Source organism: Anabas testudineus, chromosome 6, assembly GCF_900324465.2.
Source record: "Anabas testudineus chromosome 6, fAnaTes1.2, whole genome shotgun sequence".
Taxonomy (NCBI): domain Eukaryota; kingdom Metazoa; phylum Chordata; class Actinopteri; order Anabantiformes; family Anabantidae; genus Anabas; species Anabas testudineus.
Genome location: NC_046615.1, coordinates 17,590,229 through 17,609,563, shown reverse-complemented (window position 1 = coordinate 17,609,563; position 19,335 = coordinate 17,590,229). Strand labels below are relative to the sequence as shown.

Genomic DNA, 19,335 nt, shown 5'->3' with positions numbered 1-19,335 from the left:
GAAATTTATTAATTTGCGTTTCAGTTAAATGATGTAATTTAATACAACAGAGACATGAACTGTATAATAGAAAGTGCAAATACTAACAAATAAAAAAAGCCACATTTAAAAAGCTCACTTACTTTATCATTTGTAGCCATAATAAGGACAATTAACTGACAACATTAATAGTCTTTAATTGTTAATTTACTTTGTATACTATTAGTATAAATGCAAGAATGTAATAGTAATGTATGTATGTTTTGACTGATGCCACACTCCAGTCTCCATATTCATGTCCTGATCACTGATGCGTCAGCTGTAGGTGAACAGAAATAACAAAGCAGGTTACAAAGGAAATAAAAGTGAACCAGATTTTTTCAATAGCTAAAGATGTTAGTAGTTTAATATCATTCCATCTGGACTATAAACTGGCATTGTATATTATGTAGTAACATTTGTTAAAAATACTCTATCTGGCATCTTTGGTCACAAGCAGGGTACTCCTTTAAATTTTAATTAAAATATTGATAAACAAACATTAAATATTAGTAATAAATTAGCAAAAAAGTTGTAAATTAGTTCACATTACAGAAAAAAATGTTTGGAACAACAACGGCAACAAACACACATAAAATATATAAAAATATGTAAAGAAAATGGGAAACAGTTGATACTGTCAATGCTTGTGTAAAGATAAATGCTGCAGCTTCAGTTGCATTTCAAAATAGGGATATTTTTTCTCAACAGAGTGTTTCAAATAAATACTTTCATGCATTTGCCATGAATGCAAAAATGTTTAAGGTTTATCTAGACATAAAGAAGCCCTTTGGAGCAGGAGCCTCGCCTGCAGTTCAATGGTATGTTTATGCCAAGGACAAAACTACCTTTCTGATTCTGTTGGTATTCAGCCCAGATGCAGAGGCCACATAAGCAATCATGAGGTGGCTTGTTGGTTTGCTATTTGATCTCTGCTGATTGCATTTATTATCTCTGCAACTAATATGAAGTGGGGAGATATAAATAGGTCATCAAAGTACATTGATGTTCATAATCGTGTGATTTCAACAAGAATGATACATTTAAAAATCAAGAGAGAGATACATCACACCAGAATAAATTAAAGATAAAGTCTGACGATACAACGAGGTAACAGTATCATATAAAAGCATATATAAGATATTAATATAGCAGACTGTAACTAGGACATCTTCCATTTTGCTGCCTATGGTTATATAGACTGTCTATTTTTCAACATATGAAATATCAAGGCACTGGTGAAACGCCAAAAAAAAATCCACCTGACTTCAATGTCACAAGTGTAGAAATACTCCTCTCATATAGGCACCGAAATAGTTTTCAATGAGAAAATGCAATTATAAAAATCCATGTAAGCACCGCGTCAGTTATGAGATTGCATTCTGTTTTAAACGATGGGTTTGTTTTAGAATTGGTGCCGTGTTTTAAAAGGTTACATTACAAAAATATATTTCAACAAGTGCAACAGCCAGCACTTGAGCTTGTTGAATAATACTCTGTTCTCCTCTTGGAAGGTCGTTTTGAATGTGTTCCAGTTGCAGCTTGGTTTTATCCAAAGCGAAACAACTCCAACACCGTGACAAAATGCATCATGAGCTCGCCAAGGTTCTACTGTTGTGTAAGTCAAATCTCGTCAGTCTAAAGGTCACGGAGAGAGTTTGTGGACATCAAAAGAGACTGCTGGTTCCTCCTGCTCTGCACTGTCAATCACAATGCTTGGATGAGTCTCTTGGGTTTCCATGGAAATGGTTGAGTTTGTGGAGGGCGTCGCTCCGAAGTGTGGCCCATCCACTGAGAGAAGCATGGGTGTCCCTGATCGTTTCAGACTGTCACCCATGGTCACCTGCATCTCGTCTGGTGTCACTCCCATCTCTTTGCTGTACTCGGATGGCGACTTCCGTTTTATCCTCTCATATGATTTGTCTTGATTTTCTGGGAACGTCTCGCTGTCCTGAAATCGCCCAAACAGCCAGATGAAGAACCCAAAGAGGACGAACGCCGCCAGGCTCGGGATGAACGCCAGACACTTGACATCCAAGCTGGCTCCAATGTAGCGGCTATGGAGGAACATGTCCCGCTCCACGTAGCTCAGGTTGGTGCTGGGATCGATGTTGGTTGAGCGCCACTCGTAGGTGAGTGTACTATGGTTGAAGTTCTTGAGCGTTTCTGGCTCCTCCACTGTGTAGATCTTCTCACCAGGCCCAACATACTGACCGTACTCGTAGGGCTTGTAGAATATCTGGTTCTTCCACATGTTTAGGTCCAAAATCAGTACAAGGAAGATGATACCATAGTTGAACCACTTACCTACAACAAGACACGTAACTTCTGTTAGACTATGAACCATCTGTCTCTGACGGATAAGCCAGGAATAAATATGCACACACTGTACAGATAATTTAACAGAAGTAAATTGATGTACAATGCAATGCTCCTCAGACAGGCAGTCTGTCACATTCATTTATCAGGAGCCCCTCTCTCTTTGCATACAGCTCATGCATTGAGACAAATAGATTCATTCGCAGGTGCTACTTCCTCTACAGTATCTTCTAACGAGATCACTACATTACCATGAGACAGTCATCTCCCCAGGTTGACTGATAGCAGGCAGATGTCTCCCCCGGTATACGTGACACTGCTCCCTTCCCCTCCCCAAGATATGCTATTAATAAGCTTTTAGTTAAACCAATCACGTTGTGCCAAAGCCATTTCCATAATGCTTAATGGATATGCAATGCATTAGGGTTAACAACCTCTTGCAAATCACTGAGCGCTTGAACAGCTTAACATTTAGCACAGGAACATTGGTTTTTCCTTCTTTTGATGGCTGTGAGTCACCGTGTGCACGTTGTGGAACAAAATGGAGAAACCGGGAGGACTGTTTTGAATGGGAAATACACTCGCTCACAGAGAACATTAAGACACAGAGGTGTGAAAGATGATGAGGGATGCGTCTCACACAATAGGAATGAACAAGAGGAACAGGGGGGGAAAAGAAGTTGGAGCGGTAGAGCCACCTGTGTGTCAACTCAGCTGAGCATCTATTATAAATGGTCGCTGTGGTTTCACCATCAAACTATTTCCCCACAGACAAAACTGGGAAACTAGAGCACACAACACTCTTGATATTCACAATTCAATTAAGAAATAGGGCAAAGTTATGTCTCCCATGTGGAAATGTTGATTTTCTTTCACTACTTAATGAGTTTATGAATACATGTGTTTAGAACTGTTTAGGAAAAATAGAAGTGCCCATTGAAAACAATGGGATGACCTTGTTCTTTGTAAGCAGCAGCTGTGTCCGTGTCTGCTTGTACCTGTGATATGAATGTGGTACTCCTCTTTAAAGATATGCTTGCAGACAGGAAGCTTGACCTTCACGTGCGTTGTCGACATTCCTGGTAGATTCATATCCAGGTCACCCATGAAGTGAGGGAACTCCCAGTCCTGTAAAACACAATACATTTAATGTGCCATCTTCTGAACAACAGTGCTACTGCAGAATGAGGTGAGGAAGACTGAACACATTTAAATAAAGGCACTGACATGACAAATGTCACCCATGTATCAAGCTTTATTGGATGTTGGATGAACTGAACTTCCTCATATAAGCTGTTATTAAGCCTCTGTGGAGTCTCTTCATGCACTGACTGGAGGTCAAACATGGTGCCAGCTGCTGTAGACAGAGTATTGTACTGCACTGCGTGTTTACAGACCCTGTATAGTGTACTAATGTGCACTGGGATTACTACACGTCAAAACACATTAAAAGACACCCCAAACTGACATTCAGAAGCTGCTGATGCCCTGTGGCAGCACAGCTCTTTTTGATAGTAAGGTGGTGGCTAGTGGCTTTCAGTCAAAGCCGTCACCACTCCAGTGGAGAAAGATGACATTGTTTTTAGGTGTCACAAGCATTTTGACAACATGTGCTTCTCAAAATGTCCTCTAAAACATGCATCTCCAAAACCTAAAATTTAGATGGTCTGATAACACAACAGATCAGATTTATGACAACGTGGCTTGTTCACAAAATCTATCAGAATTTGGACATAACACAGTTTTACCTTACAAGTAATAACTTTGTAACATGGAGCTATTGTACATGAATGGCATAATTGATATTTACAGTTAATAATAAAATAATATACTAAAAATATCCATTATTTTTGTTAATCTAATTAGTTAGAATTGTGAAAACGTAAATAAAATGGTAAACAAAAATTAAATTAATAAAAATCAAACAGATTGAGGGAGAGAGGGAAATTCAAATGTTTAAAATGAGCTTTTTCCTTCTGAGCTAACTTAATCATCTTGCAAATTAGCTTTTGTCATTTATATTACTGAAAAAAAAGACACATGCAATTCCATATTTTGCCTCTGTTCCTGTTATTCGCACAGAACATCTTGCTGCATGAAATTACCACGTCTGCATCCTCTAGTCCTCATCTCTGTGATAGCTGCAGTATCTGTTGCTATAGCACTAACAGGGATGATATTTAAGCCATGCACCTCCCTGTCTGTACAACACAGGACAAGTAAAGTGTATCTGCACATCCTCCACATACTGTATGTTAGTACATACACACAAAAGATATAGAAAACTGACATTCAGCCAACAAGTACACACAGCACTATTTAAAAAGGAAAAAAACAGCTTGGAGGCAAATCCATACAGGCTTTAATTGGGCATTAATTAGACTGAGAACACCACCACCCATCTTTTCTCATAGAGGTGAGAGATTAACTATGGCACCCTGTGCTGCAGGACAGAGTGACGCTATGTGAGAGGCTGTGAATGAACTTTTACTGACTGGTGAAATGTAGTTGAGCCCAGTGGTGCATATGCTGCATTCATGGTGCAAGATAAATAAAATCATAAATAACTTCAGTGTGTTTGCGTCATGTTGCATCTATTAGACCAATCAATGTGAGTGGGCTATGGTATACTACTATAACTGAGTTAAAGGGAGTCCAGAACAGGTAGCATGCACTTCAGGTCACATCAGATCTGATCTCTGCGCCGAGAAATGGGAGTTGATATGGTCAGGAGGCTGGAAAAGCTGGCCTCAGCAAGACACCAGCATCTGCGTGAGAAAATGCTGGCATACTGTAGTCTGAACAGTTTCTATATATCTGCATAATCACAATAATTGGGTAAATAAATGAGGAAAAACACCATAGTGGAAAGTAATTACTGTGGCCAGAGCAGCAAGAAGCTCTCCTTAAAATAATGAATTGTTTCAATCAGTAAGTCTAGAAGTCACTTTTAGTGGTACAGTTCATTTTACCAGTGCAATTATAATGGTGTCCCTGCTCGATTTCTGTGGAGTGGGGCATGTGTAACAATAGAAGATGCTCTCCCATGCAATTGCAGGTTGTTAGTAATTAGCATAATCAACAGAATACAAACATATATTTAGAGGATCCCAAATATTAGTCTTGCAGCGCATCCTCTAATACCCACCAACAAGGCCCATTGAAATATGTTCATTAAGCAGTTGGAGGAGCCATGTTAAATTAGGCTCATAGTCAAACCACATACATCTTTGGCCCGGGGTTCTGGCTCCTGGCTAGCAGTGTGGAAAAAAAACATTTTGCATTTTTCCTCTCTCCCTCTCTCTCTTTTCTCAATACACAGTTATGTTTTTTCCCAGACAAATACATTTGCATATTCATGAGGCACTGACACAGCCTTTATTGATGTACATTCTCCTGTGGGAGGGAGGACACTGGGTGGGACAAAAACAAGGGGATAAAGAGAAAGTGAGAAAAACTCCAATCTTGTGAGTCATCATTAAAGAATAAATAAACCAGGCCCACAGGGGGAGTAGGGAAGGAAAGGGTGAGTTCATGGCTGAGGTCTGGGAAAGAAGGATGGAGGGACTGAAAGAGAGGAGATGTAAAGGAGTAAACAACAGTTTGTGTATCTCTATGTGTGTTGATGTATGTGTGCATGCATTTGTGTCCGTGCCAACTGAGAGTGATCAAACACCCCTCTCACTGCACTGTGCCGCAGTGCCCCATTGATGAATAGTGAGGGAGAGGGGGGAGGAAGGAGAACTGGCATGATGGGTAGTGGAGTAAGCCAAGAGGCACCCCCCCTCCCCTTATTTTTTTTAATTGGCCACAAGGGAACGGCCTACCTGCATGACAATGAGAAGGTCGAAGACCAAGATGAAGGAGGCCAGGAAGGCTCTGGAGACCTCATCGCTAGGCAGGAAGCCCCGGTTGAGGTTGTCCCAGCTGATCCAGTCAGTACTGATGACCAGAACCACTACAGACGTCAGAGAGATGAGCACTGTCCTGCAGGGCAGGGCAGGGGAGGGGAGGGGAGTGCAGAGGAGAAACAAATTATGGGTAAAAGAAGGAAAGGAAAAGAAAAAGAGGAGAGAATATATAAAGGAATGAGAGGAAGAAAATGGAAGGAGAGGAGCAGAGGAAATATGTGATAAGCAGAGGAGGTGAAAATGAAAAAGATTCCAAGAGGAGAAAGGAAGTGAAGAATAAAAAGGAGAGGAGAGGGATGAAAAAAGAGGAGAACAAAAGAGAGGTGAGTAGAGGACAGAGAAGGAACGATGCACATTATAAAGTAAAGACCTTGAAAAAAAAAAACATGTAAATAGAATTTGAAAATTTCAGTTCAGATTAAATACGCAGTTAATATTGTATATCTTGGGAGACAAACAGCTCAACCACATCAAATACGAGAATAGATAAATCAAGCACTGTTGGGTTTATCTTTTTATGGACTCAATAATGTACTGAGCAACAAGTTTACCTGGATTTGACAAATGGCAGTAGATAAAGCTTCCAGACAAAACCTGTGTCTGTTTGTTTGTGCCTGCAGAGACAATTTCAAACCACTACTGGATATTTCCACACACACTTACTTATTTAACATAAGCCAAAATATTTCATTTACCTTTATGCAGTGATAGATGTGTTTTTCTGCATTCTTTCACACTGAGATTTGTTTATTTAAAATTTCTGTAATTCTTCATTCACAGCTTACTGAAAAGTTTCTGAAGAGAGGCACAATGACAAAGGCTAGTATTATTCTCCACTGTGTATTTTGTCTCAATGTCACCCGGTGATTACTGTGCTGTTGTGTGCATTCTCGTACCACACATCGGCTGGCTGCATTGCAGATAGTGAATGCCAGCTCTTATCCCATTTCAAATGTTAGGCAGATAAATTTTGAGGGTTTTTATTATTCCACAGTGGGATTCTTTTGCTCGGCGTATCCCAAATTCTGGCACAACAGCTGTGCAATGAGTTTACAGCGCATAATAACCATGATATATCCAGCAACGCACATATCAATCATATTTCAACCTCAGAATTCCAGGCGATGGCCCGTCAAACCCGGCATTGATTGTGACAGTGCAAGTCAGAGCATCCATCAATAAAATGAAGGGCTGCAGAAAAAGTCACAGAACAATTCATCTGCTTGCATTCTAATGGCAGGTTAATCAATTCTGCAAAGGAAAATGTTAAATGCTGTGGCCAAATAATCTTTGAAGTTTGAGATGTCTGTGTCTTGAGCTCTGAGTGTACATATCAAACAGATATCAAACTGTTTATAACCACATTCTGCTCATGTCACGTTCTCCTCAACCTTTCATGTCATTTGCTTCTCCCCATGACCCTAAAATGAACCACTGGAGAACGCATTTGCATGTCATATGTGACTGACAGCACTGAGCCACGTTGGTGAATGAACACTGGTGGTGCACTACATCTAAACGGGGAACAGTTCTACTTGGCTTTCTAGTAATGGGCCTATCAGACATGGTTTGCAGCATTTGTTTAGCAGTTATTTAAGGGTCACAGCTTGTGGCACGACAAGTAAAAGGCAGGGCTATGGTTTGCCCCGCGACCTTGCTGTGTCCATTGATTTTCACCCTGTTCTTCTAATTAAAGGTGCTGACACTGACTGAGGGAAGATTAACATAGCTATTGACTCTTCAACAGGCTGGTGAGAGCATATAAAACACACATATGCATGCACACCTGAATCTACGTAGCCTCTTAGGAACATATATTCCATTCAGTAAGCTGATAGGTGGAAATTGCTGTGAAATCTTATTATGTGCATGTGAATAAGATTTAGAGTAATTTTATGTCACTGTAAGAAAACAACATACCAGAAGAGAACAATCCTGTTGTTGCCTTGTTTCCAGAACCTCCTGGCAGCTTTGCCCCAGTCTGGGTAGTGCTGATCCTGGAGCATCATATCTGTCACCTGCACACGTTTGTATGAGTTAAACAAACAAAATCAAATGTGTAAAACTTCACACTTGCTCGAGGAGAATTTTTTTACCTTTGGACAGAGCCAGCCCAGCTGTTTCTCCTATTAGTCTCAGTGACTTCTAAGCTAAAACCCTCACAGATTTAACGTTGTTTTATTTCCAGCTGACAGACATGAAGGACACCAATCTTCTCATCTAATTCTTGGCATGAAAGTGAAAAGGGAAAATGTTAAACCACTCCCACAAGCTAAATCTTAAAGCATACAGTGCAACTGTGATAATGAGTTTGTGATTAGCATCAATACATATTGGCGTGTTTCATTATTAATGCTGTGGTTTATATCAGTAAGGGTCAATGTTTCCACAGCGTCAACTTGAATGTCATTAAGAGTAATTAACAGCAGATTTTCTAATGTGCATGCTCTGTGTAAAACAACATTTCTTGCAGTATAGAAAATCCCAGTTTATTCTTTCTGTGTAGCTGCTGCAGAAGCAAGGTCAATTTGTCAATAAAATGCCTCACTGCAGATACTGTAGCGTGTGCTGAAAAAAGGATTTGAATCAAACCATGTACGAGACGATTCTGACGTTGCAGCAATGCAAAAAAACCAAACAAAATAATAAAAAAAAAAAAAACACACACACACACACTTGTCCGCTCATCTAGAGAAGACACAATGCAAATCTGCTGCTATGTGGAGGAGACACAGAGGTCATGTTCAAAGCGCCTTGTTGAATTAATCAAATGTAGAAAACCTTGTGAGTATTTTCTTGAATCAGCACTTTGCCTTTGGCCCAACTTTCTCCGATTCACCTTCTCACTCGCTGCTTCCCCCGTTTCCCTTCCGCCCAGACTTCTACAGTTCCCTTTCCCCTTCACCTCTCTTTCTTACTTCTTACCTCTCTCCTCCCCCTCTCTGTCTCTCCTTCCACTCTCTCTCTTCCTCTGCAGTATGTACTGTAGAATACTAATGTGACTGGTGAGGGAGCTTGTCAGCTCGTCTCAGCTGTGTGCAGTGTTGGTGTCAGAGCCCCACTCCTCCCACCACAGGTAGTCCATCCCGCTGGAGCTCTCCTCCTCTCTTTATGTTGACAAATGAACAGAGGTAGGTTTCTCCTTCAATATACTCTAGCCTCCATTGTTGCCTCTGACTCTTCTTAGATCACACTCTGCTGTTACTCCACGGATTTGGTAGCAGGCTGAAGAGGGCTATAACTGTGTGCTTTATAATAGTGGAGAGGATACACCTGGCCTAGAAATGAGATGTGAGGCATGTGTGTGAAGAATGGCTTTGTATATCTTTATTTTATATGGGGGAAAACATCATTCTAACTAAGATATATTATCTGAAAACATAACTATAAAGAATTTGAGCAGTTGATGCCAGAGAATTTTTCTTTCTTTCTTCAGTAGAGACAATTTTTTGTGGAAAGATGCTGTATACAACTGTGGAGAGATATCTGCTTCTAAAAGTTTGAAGGAAGAGCCAGAGAATTTCAATGATTCCTACTTGATCTTTATTGTAATTTCATAATACCTGATGGACTGTGCAGAGCACGGCAGAGGATAGCAGATGGTGGAAAAGCGTAGTGGAGCAAGGAGAGCAGTGGGTGGAGATGAAAGTGGATTGATTCTTACTATGATTCCAACTTAAGTCATACTGTTGTTTTAAGTATAATGATTTTAACAGTCGCACAATTAATATGCTAAAATGTAGGTATTATTTAGCAGCATTTTTCCCATAGAGAATCCTTACAAAAGGAGAATTAATGTAGATAGCTAGCAGCTAATGTGGTAAGGATGTACCTTTAAGGTACCAAAATGTGCAGTATTAGTTATTTAGGGTTCATATAGAAATTTCAATATTTTCTTTCATAAATAAAAAACGTCCCTAATGCTGAGGAGACATAAGAGTTGGAATCCTACCATCCAAGCAGTGACAAAATCTCCCATCCACGTCCCCACTGCAGCAATCTTCATAAAACTCTCATTCCTGATGCCCATGTACTCTGTCACCATGTGAGGCCTGCAAGGAAAAGAGGAACAAGAGTGAAGAGAACATAAAAAATGCATTATACGTTATGAGGGCAGTAAAGTAAAGGCAGGCTGAAAAGGAGGCAAGAGAACTGACAAAAAGAGCCAAGAGTGCAAGAGTCCGAGGAGGGCGAAAGAGAGTGGTCACTGCCGCTAAGTATCATGATGCCAGCTGTCAGAGTCAATCAATATCAATATAAACCTGTGAAAACAATGAGCGATGTCTCTACCTTCCGTAAAGTCCCGAGGATTGTAAACAATTTACACCAGCGCAGTGGAATTTATGCAGTATCAACACTTCCATTTGGCCCTGCAGTGTTTGGCAAATTATCCATTTGTTGGCGAATTTGTTTCATGTCTAGTTGATTTCAAATCAACACTGCCATTCCAATAAAACCTCTCCTGTTAATGCACTGGATCTGAGTCTCAGTTAACATCAACTGCAGCAGCACAGAAGTAAAACATAAGACTAGGCCAAGACACACCATTAGAGGAACAATCTCACATGCAATAGTATCTGATAAGAAATGACATGCTTTCTTTGGAGTTCTAGTTACGCCTTGATCTCTGTACAGTAAGTGAAGATGAGAAGCTTTTGTTCAGCCCCGCAAACCCACCCACCCAATACAGTCACATACACACACATCACAACACTATTTTCTCCAGGTAATAGCACAGGGAGGGAGGGAAAGTGGGTCAGTCGTCTCCTATATGGGACTTGTGGAGGGGAGAGAACGGGAGAACAGAGGGGAGCGAGGAGGCCTATTTGATCTCCTGGCAGCCAGTGTCTGAGAGGCTGAGTGGAGCAGGTGGGCGCCCATCACCTCCCCTCCAACCTCCTCTCAACCCCCCACAGGTCATACTCATGAATATAATAGATGGCTATGGATAGGGCCCTGGCTGTGCTTTCAAGGGGTCGTATTTGAAGTCAATGGCTCCATTCGTCTTTGTTTTCTCCGGTCATTTTCTAGCCGCCAGCAAACACCAATAAAAATGTTTTCTATTGCACAGAGGGCTCTGGAATATGTCGCCTACAACCTTGCTGGTGTATAGTTTATTTCCACGATGTGCGTTTTCCCCTTGAGGTTCATTTTCATTTAATATTTTGATTGCATTAAGAGTTCGATTTGGCATCACGTTCAATTTGTAAATGAGCCACTGCCACACGAAAAATCTGTAGAGGGTAATCCTTTCAAGCTATTCGCTAATGTAACTGCTTTTAAAGGTGTTTATTTTTAATTAATGCTAATTGCTCATGCTTTCCTCACATTATTGTCCAGATCTGAAAAGTATGATTAATGCTCTCAGGTAATACAGAACAATAACGATTAATTGTGGCAAGCCAGTGACCCAAAACGCCAACAGTTTTCAAATACCTGTTTTCATGCATTTGTACAGAGATCGCCTTCCCTGGAAGTTAACAATATAAATCATATGTCATCAATGCACCATGCATCTAACCGATTTGACAGGATTGTATTGACGTAAAGGTGCAGTTCTATGGGTGACGTATTGCCCAGCTCACACCCACAAATAAAACAGCCTTGATTGGAATGGCGATTTATATCTGCGTTAAGTCAGTCAGACATTCAGTGGCATGGCACTGCTCCACTTACCCAGGAGATCCCATTGGGAGTCATTTACCCGCAGCGAAATTCTAATCGATACTTCTGGAAATGCTGTATGGCGCCACATGGTAGACTTTAAATCTTAAAAAAAACTACCTTGCTGCCAACCCTTGCCCTTCTCACATATTTAATTGAGCAAATGTTACCCCTGTGCTGAAAGAAAGAGTTTTTTTTTTTCTTTGCAGAGCACCTATGATGAGTTTGGGGACTCTTCGCACTACATGATCAGAGGAAGAACTCTCTGACTTATTCATGCTGACTGAAAATTTAATAGCCTTTAGAGCAGGACGACCTAATGAGAGAATTCAGTGTAGTGGAACATCAGCACAGTAGCACCATGAATAATCAGCTCCAAAATGGCTCCCGTGGCTTAATCGCAGAGCCAGTGGCAGTGCGGGTGCCAGCATGGCCAGCTCAGCCAGCTTTGACCCTCTGCGGAATGTTATCAGGTTTCCCACACTTGTTCACACATTATATTCAAGGACATTTCAATGCCTTTCAAAGTCTTGTTCCATCACATGCAAGAAATTACAATTTTGAGCTACAGAGGGTACAGAGTTATTGAGCTATGAGTTTGAATGTCTGACATTAACCAGTGAAAAGTGTCTTTTTAACTGTTGCTTTAAAACTTTTCACCTGAAAGATCATTGTTATTTGATTTTGATTATATCTTTGGTGCCAAAAAAAACACAGTGATTGTGTGACTTCCCTCTCAGTTCATTCTTACATATAGTACAGCTCTGTACCACTGCTGCAAAAAATCAAACAGGATTCAGGTGATCAGCTGATCAGTACTCACAAAGCTGAATTGGATGCAGGTGTAGGTGAACACACACTGGTAGTACAAAAAAATTGCAGTGGTCTCTTATTGTTTTCCAGAGCTGTATATTCACTCCAGTCAAACTGATGTTGCAGTTTAGTTTAAAGTTTAACAACTTTAAATTAATTATCTACCACACACCACATTTTTTGTTCTAATTATGTATAGGGGTAATATTGTTTTGTATCAAGCTGTGATTTAGACTTAGAGCTGCGCGTTAACTCAGTTTTATTGTTCATGATATAATACTGGAATTATAATAATACACAGGGCTGCAAAACCTGAAGTGATAAGGTCTGGAGCACAAGGTTATAGTGAGAGCTTTTTAATAAGGTGCAGCAATGTTGAGCTGCAACTAATGATTAAATAGGAGAAGACGTCAATTAAAAATTCCTAAGGCCTAAGTTTATCCGTCTTGAAATAAGTAACACTCCAAAAAAGTTAATTCAGGGATGTAATGAACAATTTATTTTCATTAGCAATGAATCTGCAAGTTATTTTCTTGATTTATCAATTGTCAAATAAAAGGAAATTATAACAGCTTGTTTTGTCAAACCAAAATTACTATATTATGATTTATTATAGTATAAAAACTTTGAATAAATGTTTGGCATTTCTACTTAAAGGATGACTAAAATTATGACAATATTTGCCAATTAACTGACAACAGACGGCAATTAATCCATCAATCAACTATCTATTCCAGTTCTAGTATGCGACAATGATCTAAAAACAAAGACATTTTTACTTTATTAGAAGCCTAAAAGAGTAAATATTAAAAATTTTTGTGCTACATGTTTTTAGCACTATACTTTAGATACTAAGTACATTTTGTCAGCCACACTTATATCAATGCAGCTCAGCAAAGTTACAAAAACAGCTCAATGTATAGTGCAGCATCCAAAATGATTATACAGAAGAATCTGCACCTCTCCAACACTGAACAAAAAGCGGACATGATTACCTTCAGTTATTTATTACAGGACTGTTAGATTAAACTGCTTTAGTTTTAGCTAAGTAGGTGCATTACTTCTAGCTGCAAATTGAGTTTATTAGGTATATGCCACTGCTGTGGCTACACGAAACCATGCTGTTTCACAATGAAAATGGACTTTCTGTAGTAAGTAAGTGACCCTATTAAGAATTCATCTTCTTAACAGGGTACTTTCCCTACAGTTTTGATATTCCCATTTCATCAACAGCCCACACTAGAGCAAACACATTCTCTGTTTATACAGTATTTTCACCTATTTAACAACACTTTGTAGTTTAATTTAATTTTTATCAAAGTCCCAACTTAAGGATTTTCAAGGCTTATGGGAGCCCTGATAATTAAAGATATTTTTCACTCTCCACTTGGACATATATGCCTTCATATTGGATTTTATAAACTTGTTTTCTCTGTCAAACCGTCAGTGATGTAGTGATGGTGGCAACTCAGTGACCTCTCGTGCCCCATAAAAGTTGGACTCATTCAGAGCATTAAATTGTGACCTTGTCTGGCTCCAAATTGAAATGCATTGCCCGTCTCATCTCTGCGCACTACAGTGCCTAACGCCATATTTACAATATACAGTGCTGAGCAGTAGTTACCAGGGAGCATAAAGCTGTCAATACAGACACTTCACTATCACTACACAATCTCCCAAGGCAACGTAAAACCTCAATCTCACTTCATCACTCAGCACAGAATTTGCCCAAGTATTGTATTAAACTGTCGGGAGATTGAGTCCTTTAGTCCTTATCATTCCTCTGGCTCAAGAGTTGGAGTGAATACCGTCGGGCAATATCCCAGACAGCACTGAATCAGGCCATCTACTGCCTCTATCAGCCCTCCATTAGGACAGAACAGTCTCCTTGAACCTTAACACTGAGCAAGGTTACATGCACACTAGTATCCTCAAGAAATCCTCCAAAAAGACAAACACAATCCATAGTTTTAGAACAACAGGCTGTGGCCTTTTCTGATCTACAATGCTAAAGTTAGGGTTTGATTACATGTAGATGTAAACTTTACTTTGTTAGGTTTAAGAAACATGGTTTGGGTTACTACTATTACTACTTAATTAACATTAGGCAATCTACAGTGTGTAATAACCACTTTGTTAAGGTTAGAAAACAATAATAGTCACCGCTAAAAGACTCAATCGCATTAAAGTCAGACATTTTATTTGGCCAATGATCCTCCCCCAGCCGAATGTGTTGCTCTGTCTGACCTGGTTATGTTTCAGAAAACCTTGTTGTTGGTCATCATTAAATTTGTTAAAGCAAAAATAACTTTCAGAGTAGTAATGCACAGGATAAGAGGAGGAGTGATAAGCTAAATCCTGCAAAGCAGTAAACGAGCTCGGTTCACCTCAACAGCCGAGTTCATGCCCAGTTACCGAGGTAACTCAGAGGGTGCCAAAATGTCAAACTTGCTGGAAGTGGAGAGGACACAGATGCTAGAAGAACCAAGCTTTATTAGCATGGTTTAAAAAGAGATACAAATAACCCCGTTTCTGTGAGTTTCAGGAGAGGATCGTAAGATTATAAAAAAGATTCTGAAAATATACTCTCTACTTTTTTCATCTTTACACACATCACCAGTGTCCTGTGAAAACCACAGGTCTCCAAAATGTCAACATTTCACAAGCTAAGGTTGTTCTCAGTTTCTAGAGAACACATAGTCCAGAAAACTTAGTTTAAGAAAGAGATTTTCTTAACATATAAAGAAATACACAGTCATTTCACTTAAAATTTAATTAGGAAGGGTTTTCTTTGGACAGCAATAAAATAACAAAATACACAAAATCACTCACACACACGACAAATACAACACTTTTAGAAACCTGTGGACATTAATTGCTAAATTTGACAGAACTTTTTGTTGTTGGCGCTACTGATTTCCTTAAAATAACCTGTTCTGCACAGTGCAGCGTGTGGTATTTTGAAATGTCAGGACGTGCTTTGTGGTTTGTCTTTATTTAAAAATTGGGTGGAAAACAGCAGTAAATTAATCCAACAAAGGAGGATAACATGCAAATGTTATGCTTTCAAACTGTGGAACTGAAATATTATAACAGATATTAATTGTTATGGGATAACGTACGGCGGAGATGACAAGACTGAAAGTGGTTATGTGCTATTAGACACACACACACACACACACACACACACACACACACACACCATCTGTCCTGCAGCGACACCCATTCCAATTTTCCTTCTACACATGCATACACTAATCTATAATAATAATACACATTGTGACACACACCACTGTCAAGGTTATAGTGTTTATTGTTTACAACTGCGACTTTTTCTCTTTGTATGACAGTGACGTATGTGAAAAGGCCACAGCCACCACTGACGCTCCTCCTCTCTGTCCCAGAGAACAGCACGATAATATAATCATAGAGCAAATGACCGACCTCCCCGCTTCATATAGAACGCAGTGCGTTCGAGAGATATTCCGAGAGAAGAGAAAATGACTTTGGAGGGAAATTAAACAAACACTTGGTAAATACGTAATGAGTCATATTTCAGATACTAACGTAATGTGCATGTGTAGGAGTGTGAAAGACAGGAAGAGATATGCTTAGAAAGTCGGTGTGGGTGTGTAGAAGTATAAGAGAGGCAGAGTGACGAAGGCTCCAAGATAGAGGAGTTACACTGAGAGTTTTCTTCATCACGTTTTTAAATAGTAATAACGGCACGGGTTGTCCCAAATATTATGTTATGAACAAACTGGCAACTTACATTATTGCATTTAGAGCTGAAAGCCATGGTTATGGTTAAATGGAAAATTGTGTTATCCTAAATGCCAAAAGGTATTATCACCAAAAAATAACGGTGCACTCTTCACATACACAGAAGGCATGACATATCAGATCATATTCTTGTGATCCACTGCAGGTTTCACAATCATATTACAATATTAAAATCACCATGGCAAAATATCATGACATATAAAGCCCCTTTCCATTAGTCTGACAGCATCTGAACATGTTATGAATAAGCACCCTAGTCGCTTAAAAGTCTCAACGGCAGTCTTACTGGGTCAGACCTAATAACATTTATGTCTGAACTGCAAGCAGATGCATTAATGGATAGACACGCACAAGATAACAACGTACTGACATAGGACAGGTTTGGGGGTGGAGTGCTTCAGAAGCAGAGGAAAAAAGGGAGAGCTCTGTTCCATTTCCTTCAGCGTGAACAGGTTGGTTACTGTTAAACATTAGTATTAAACAAAAGTAGAGAACTTAGCTGCTTTTTATTAAACTGCTGTGTCCTCCACACAGCAGCGTGAGCCATAAGTTTGCCTCCAAATTGAGAGAAGACCGACGAGGAATAAATCTGCTGTGTTTTCATCAGTAGACCTTAAAGTCTTTTTGCAGTGCAATCACGATGTAAGCAGGATGAGTCCAGCACTATCAAAGGTCTTCCTACATTTTTTTTTCCAACAAAAGTCCAAATATGATTTCATAGCACTCTGATGTTGATAAAGTTTGTTCTGTCCAAAAATCAAAAACAACCACAGAAGTAGAAAATTACTATAGACAAAACCAACTTTGAGGGTTTCGGTGAAAACACAGATGAGCAGCGACTCTGCTGTCTATGATTCAAGTCAAGGAGGTGACTTGATATTATATTTCTGTGTAAACTGATGGATGAAGATATGTCCAACAGTTTACACTGACAGCACGATTCCACTACCCACTATGACCTAAATAATAAACACAGAAGAAGAAGATTAAGAGCTGTTTTATTGGATTGCATTCGATTTTCCAGGTGTACCTAATGAAGTGGTCAGTGATTGTATTTAAACATTTCTGCATTAAGTAAAGTAGTAATCGTAGAAACCATTGTTCAAAATGCTACAAGTCCCATGTGTGACAGCATGCAACAGGAGGCATCTACATACCACAACATGCTATTTATTCAGCATTTTAAATCCACTTGCCCATGGTATTACCCCAGCTTAGTGCCAGACAAGCAAACAGACCGACAAGAGGGACTAGAATGCATTTAGCACAAAGGATCATGGTAAACAAAGACAAATACCCTCGTACGATGGGGTGTAATCCCACCGAGGGTATCTTTGTAGTCAAATGCCACATGCATCCCTCCTGCTCCGGATCAAAGATATCCACCAACTGAATTCCCCTCTTCACCCCCTGCTGCAAGCTCCTGTAGCTTAGTGGTTCCCGCTTTTCCTCTCTATCAGACTATCATCTCTTCATTTGTTGCTCTACTGAATAACAAACAGAAAAGGTATAGCTTTACTGTCCATGTCCCCCCACAGTTTTTTAGTATTAGTATCCCCACATACTCTCTATGACCCTCCACCTTCACATACTTTACCACCTCCTTCCTCTAAATTAGTCATGATTAATGTGTATGCCACGCATTGGGCCGTCTTAATTAAATAACACCATCTAATTAGGGCCTGATTTTGGCTTGTAATGGAGCCGTGAGATGGCGGAATGGGATTGCGCGGCGTGACAGAACATTCATGAAGCCCGTCATACTCCCTGGGCGGTCACACTTCCCTGGTTTCACACAAATAGGCCTCTTTTAATCTGACAGTTACATTAAAATGCAAATAGCCCAGATGTGAGGTTCGGTAACAAGTGTGGATTACAGCTCCCGAGGAGCCACGATGGACAGGCTTTTTTTCCCTGAGATGACATAAGCTAGGTAACAGGTTGATAGCTGTTGACCTAGAAGTGGCTGTGTAAATATTGGCTAATGGACACGTGTAAGATTACCCAGCCTAGAAATGTCTTTGAGCTGTGAGATTATGGATCTGATGAGTCCATTTCACATAGCTAATCATGAATAAATACATGTCATCCAAAAAGATATACAATCTCTTATCAGTCACCGTTTACTGGCATCGTGGTGCAGTTGATCTTTCTTCCTTGTGGCTGTATCTCTAGTTTTAATTAAATCAAGCTCAAGACCAACTGAAAGGTCAAAGAAGATTAAAGCATATTAATGAGCGGAGGGCATGGGCAGCATACAGCATCAGGTCAGGGACACAGACGCCAGCCTCTTCCTCTAAAATCGCCGCACGCAAAATCCCTCCCACATGCATGTGCCGACAGGTAAGCGAGGTGCGAGACATGAATCATATGTGTTTAGTGTGTGTGTGTGTTTATTAATGTGTGGACCAGCATGACTTTTTAACCATTGGACTGGACATTTTAGCCAGTCCTCACAACGAGAAGCAATTGACTGAGTTGTGATGGTTAGGGTTAGGGTGAGGCAGATCACGTGATAAATTCAAATTAAAACAGTAGATTTGCATGGCCTACGACACAGTAGGGGGCTAAGGAATGAATTATGTCAATGAGTGTCCTCACACTGACTGCCATTCAAAAATGTGTGTGTGTGTGTGTGTGTGTGTGTGTGTGTGTGTGTGTGTGTGTGTGTGTGTGTGTGTGTGTGTGTGACACCTTGTCAAGCCACCAGAAGAAAATCTCCTGCAGTGCACCATAAGGGCTAGATGTCAAAGCCAGCAAACTCATGCCAAAATACCTACCCTTTAAAAACCCTTGGCAGTAATAATACCTCACAGCATCTTGTTCT

The 19,335-nt window shown here is 40.0% G+C and overlaps 1 protein-coding gene across 3 annotated transcripts in view; it reads right to left on the bottom strand.

Annotated features, from left to right (window-relative positions):
• Positions 1–578: 578 nt before the first annotated feature.
• tmem117 (transmembrane protein 117) overlaps positions 579–19,335 on the bottom strand; it is a 35,613-nt gene continuing 16,856 nt past the window's right edge. For all 3 annotated transcript variants that reach the window (XM_026365249.1, XM_026365247.1, XM_026365250.1), the window contains 5 exons: positions 10,201–10,300; positions 8,169–8,266; positions 6,165–6,324; positions 3,336–3,465; positions 579–2,325 (listed from right to left, as the gene is read on the bottom strand). In XM_026365249.1, coding sequence (XP_026221034.1) covers positions 1,664–2,325; positions 3,336–3,465; positions 6,165–6,324; positions 8,169–8,266; positions 10,201–10,300 — 1,150 coding nt within the window. In that variant the 3' untranslated portion in view covers positions 579–1,663. The remainder of the gene's footprint in view (positions 2,326–3,335; positions 3,466–6,164; positions 6,325–8,168; positions 8,267–10,200; positions 10,301–19,335) is intronic.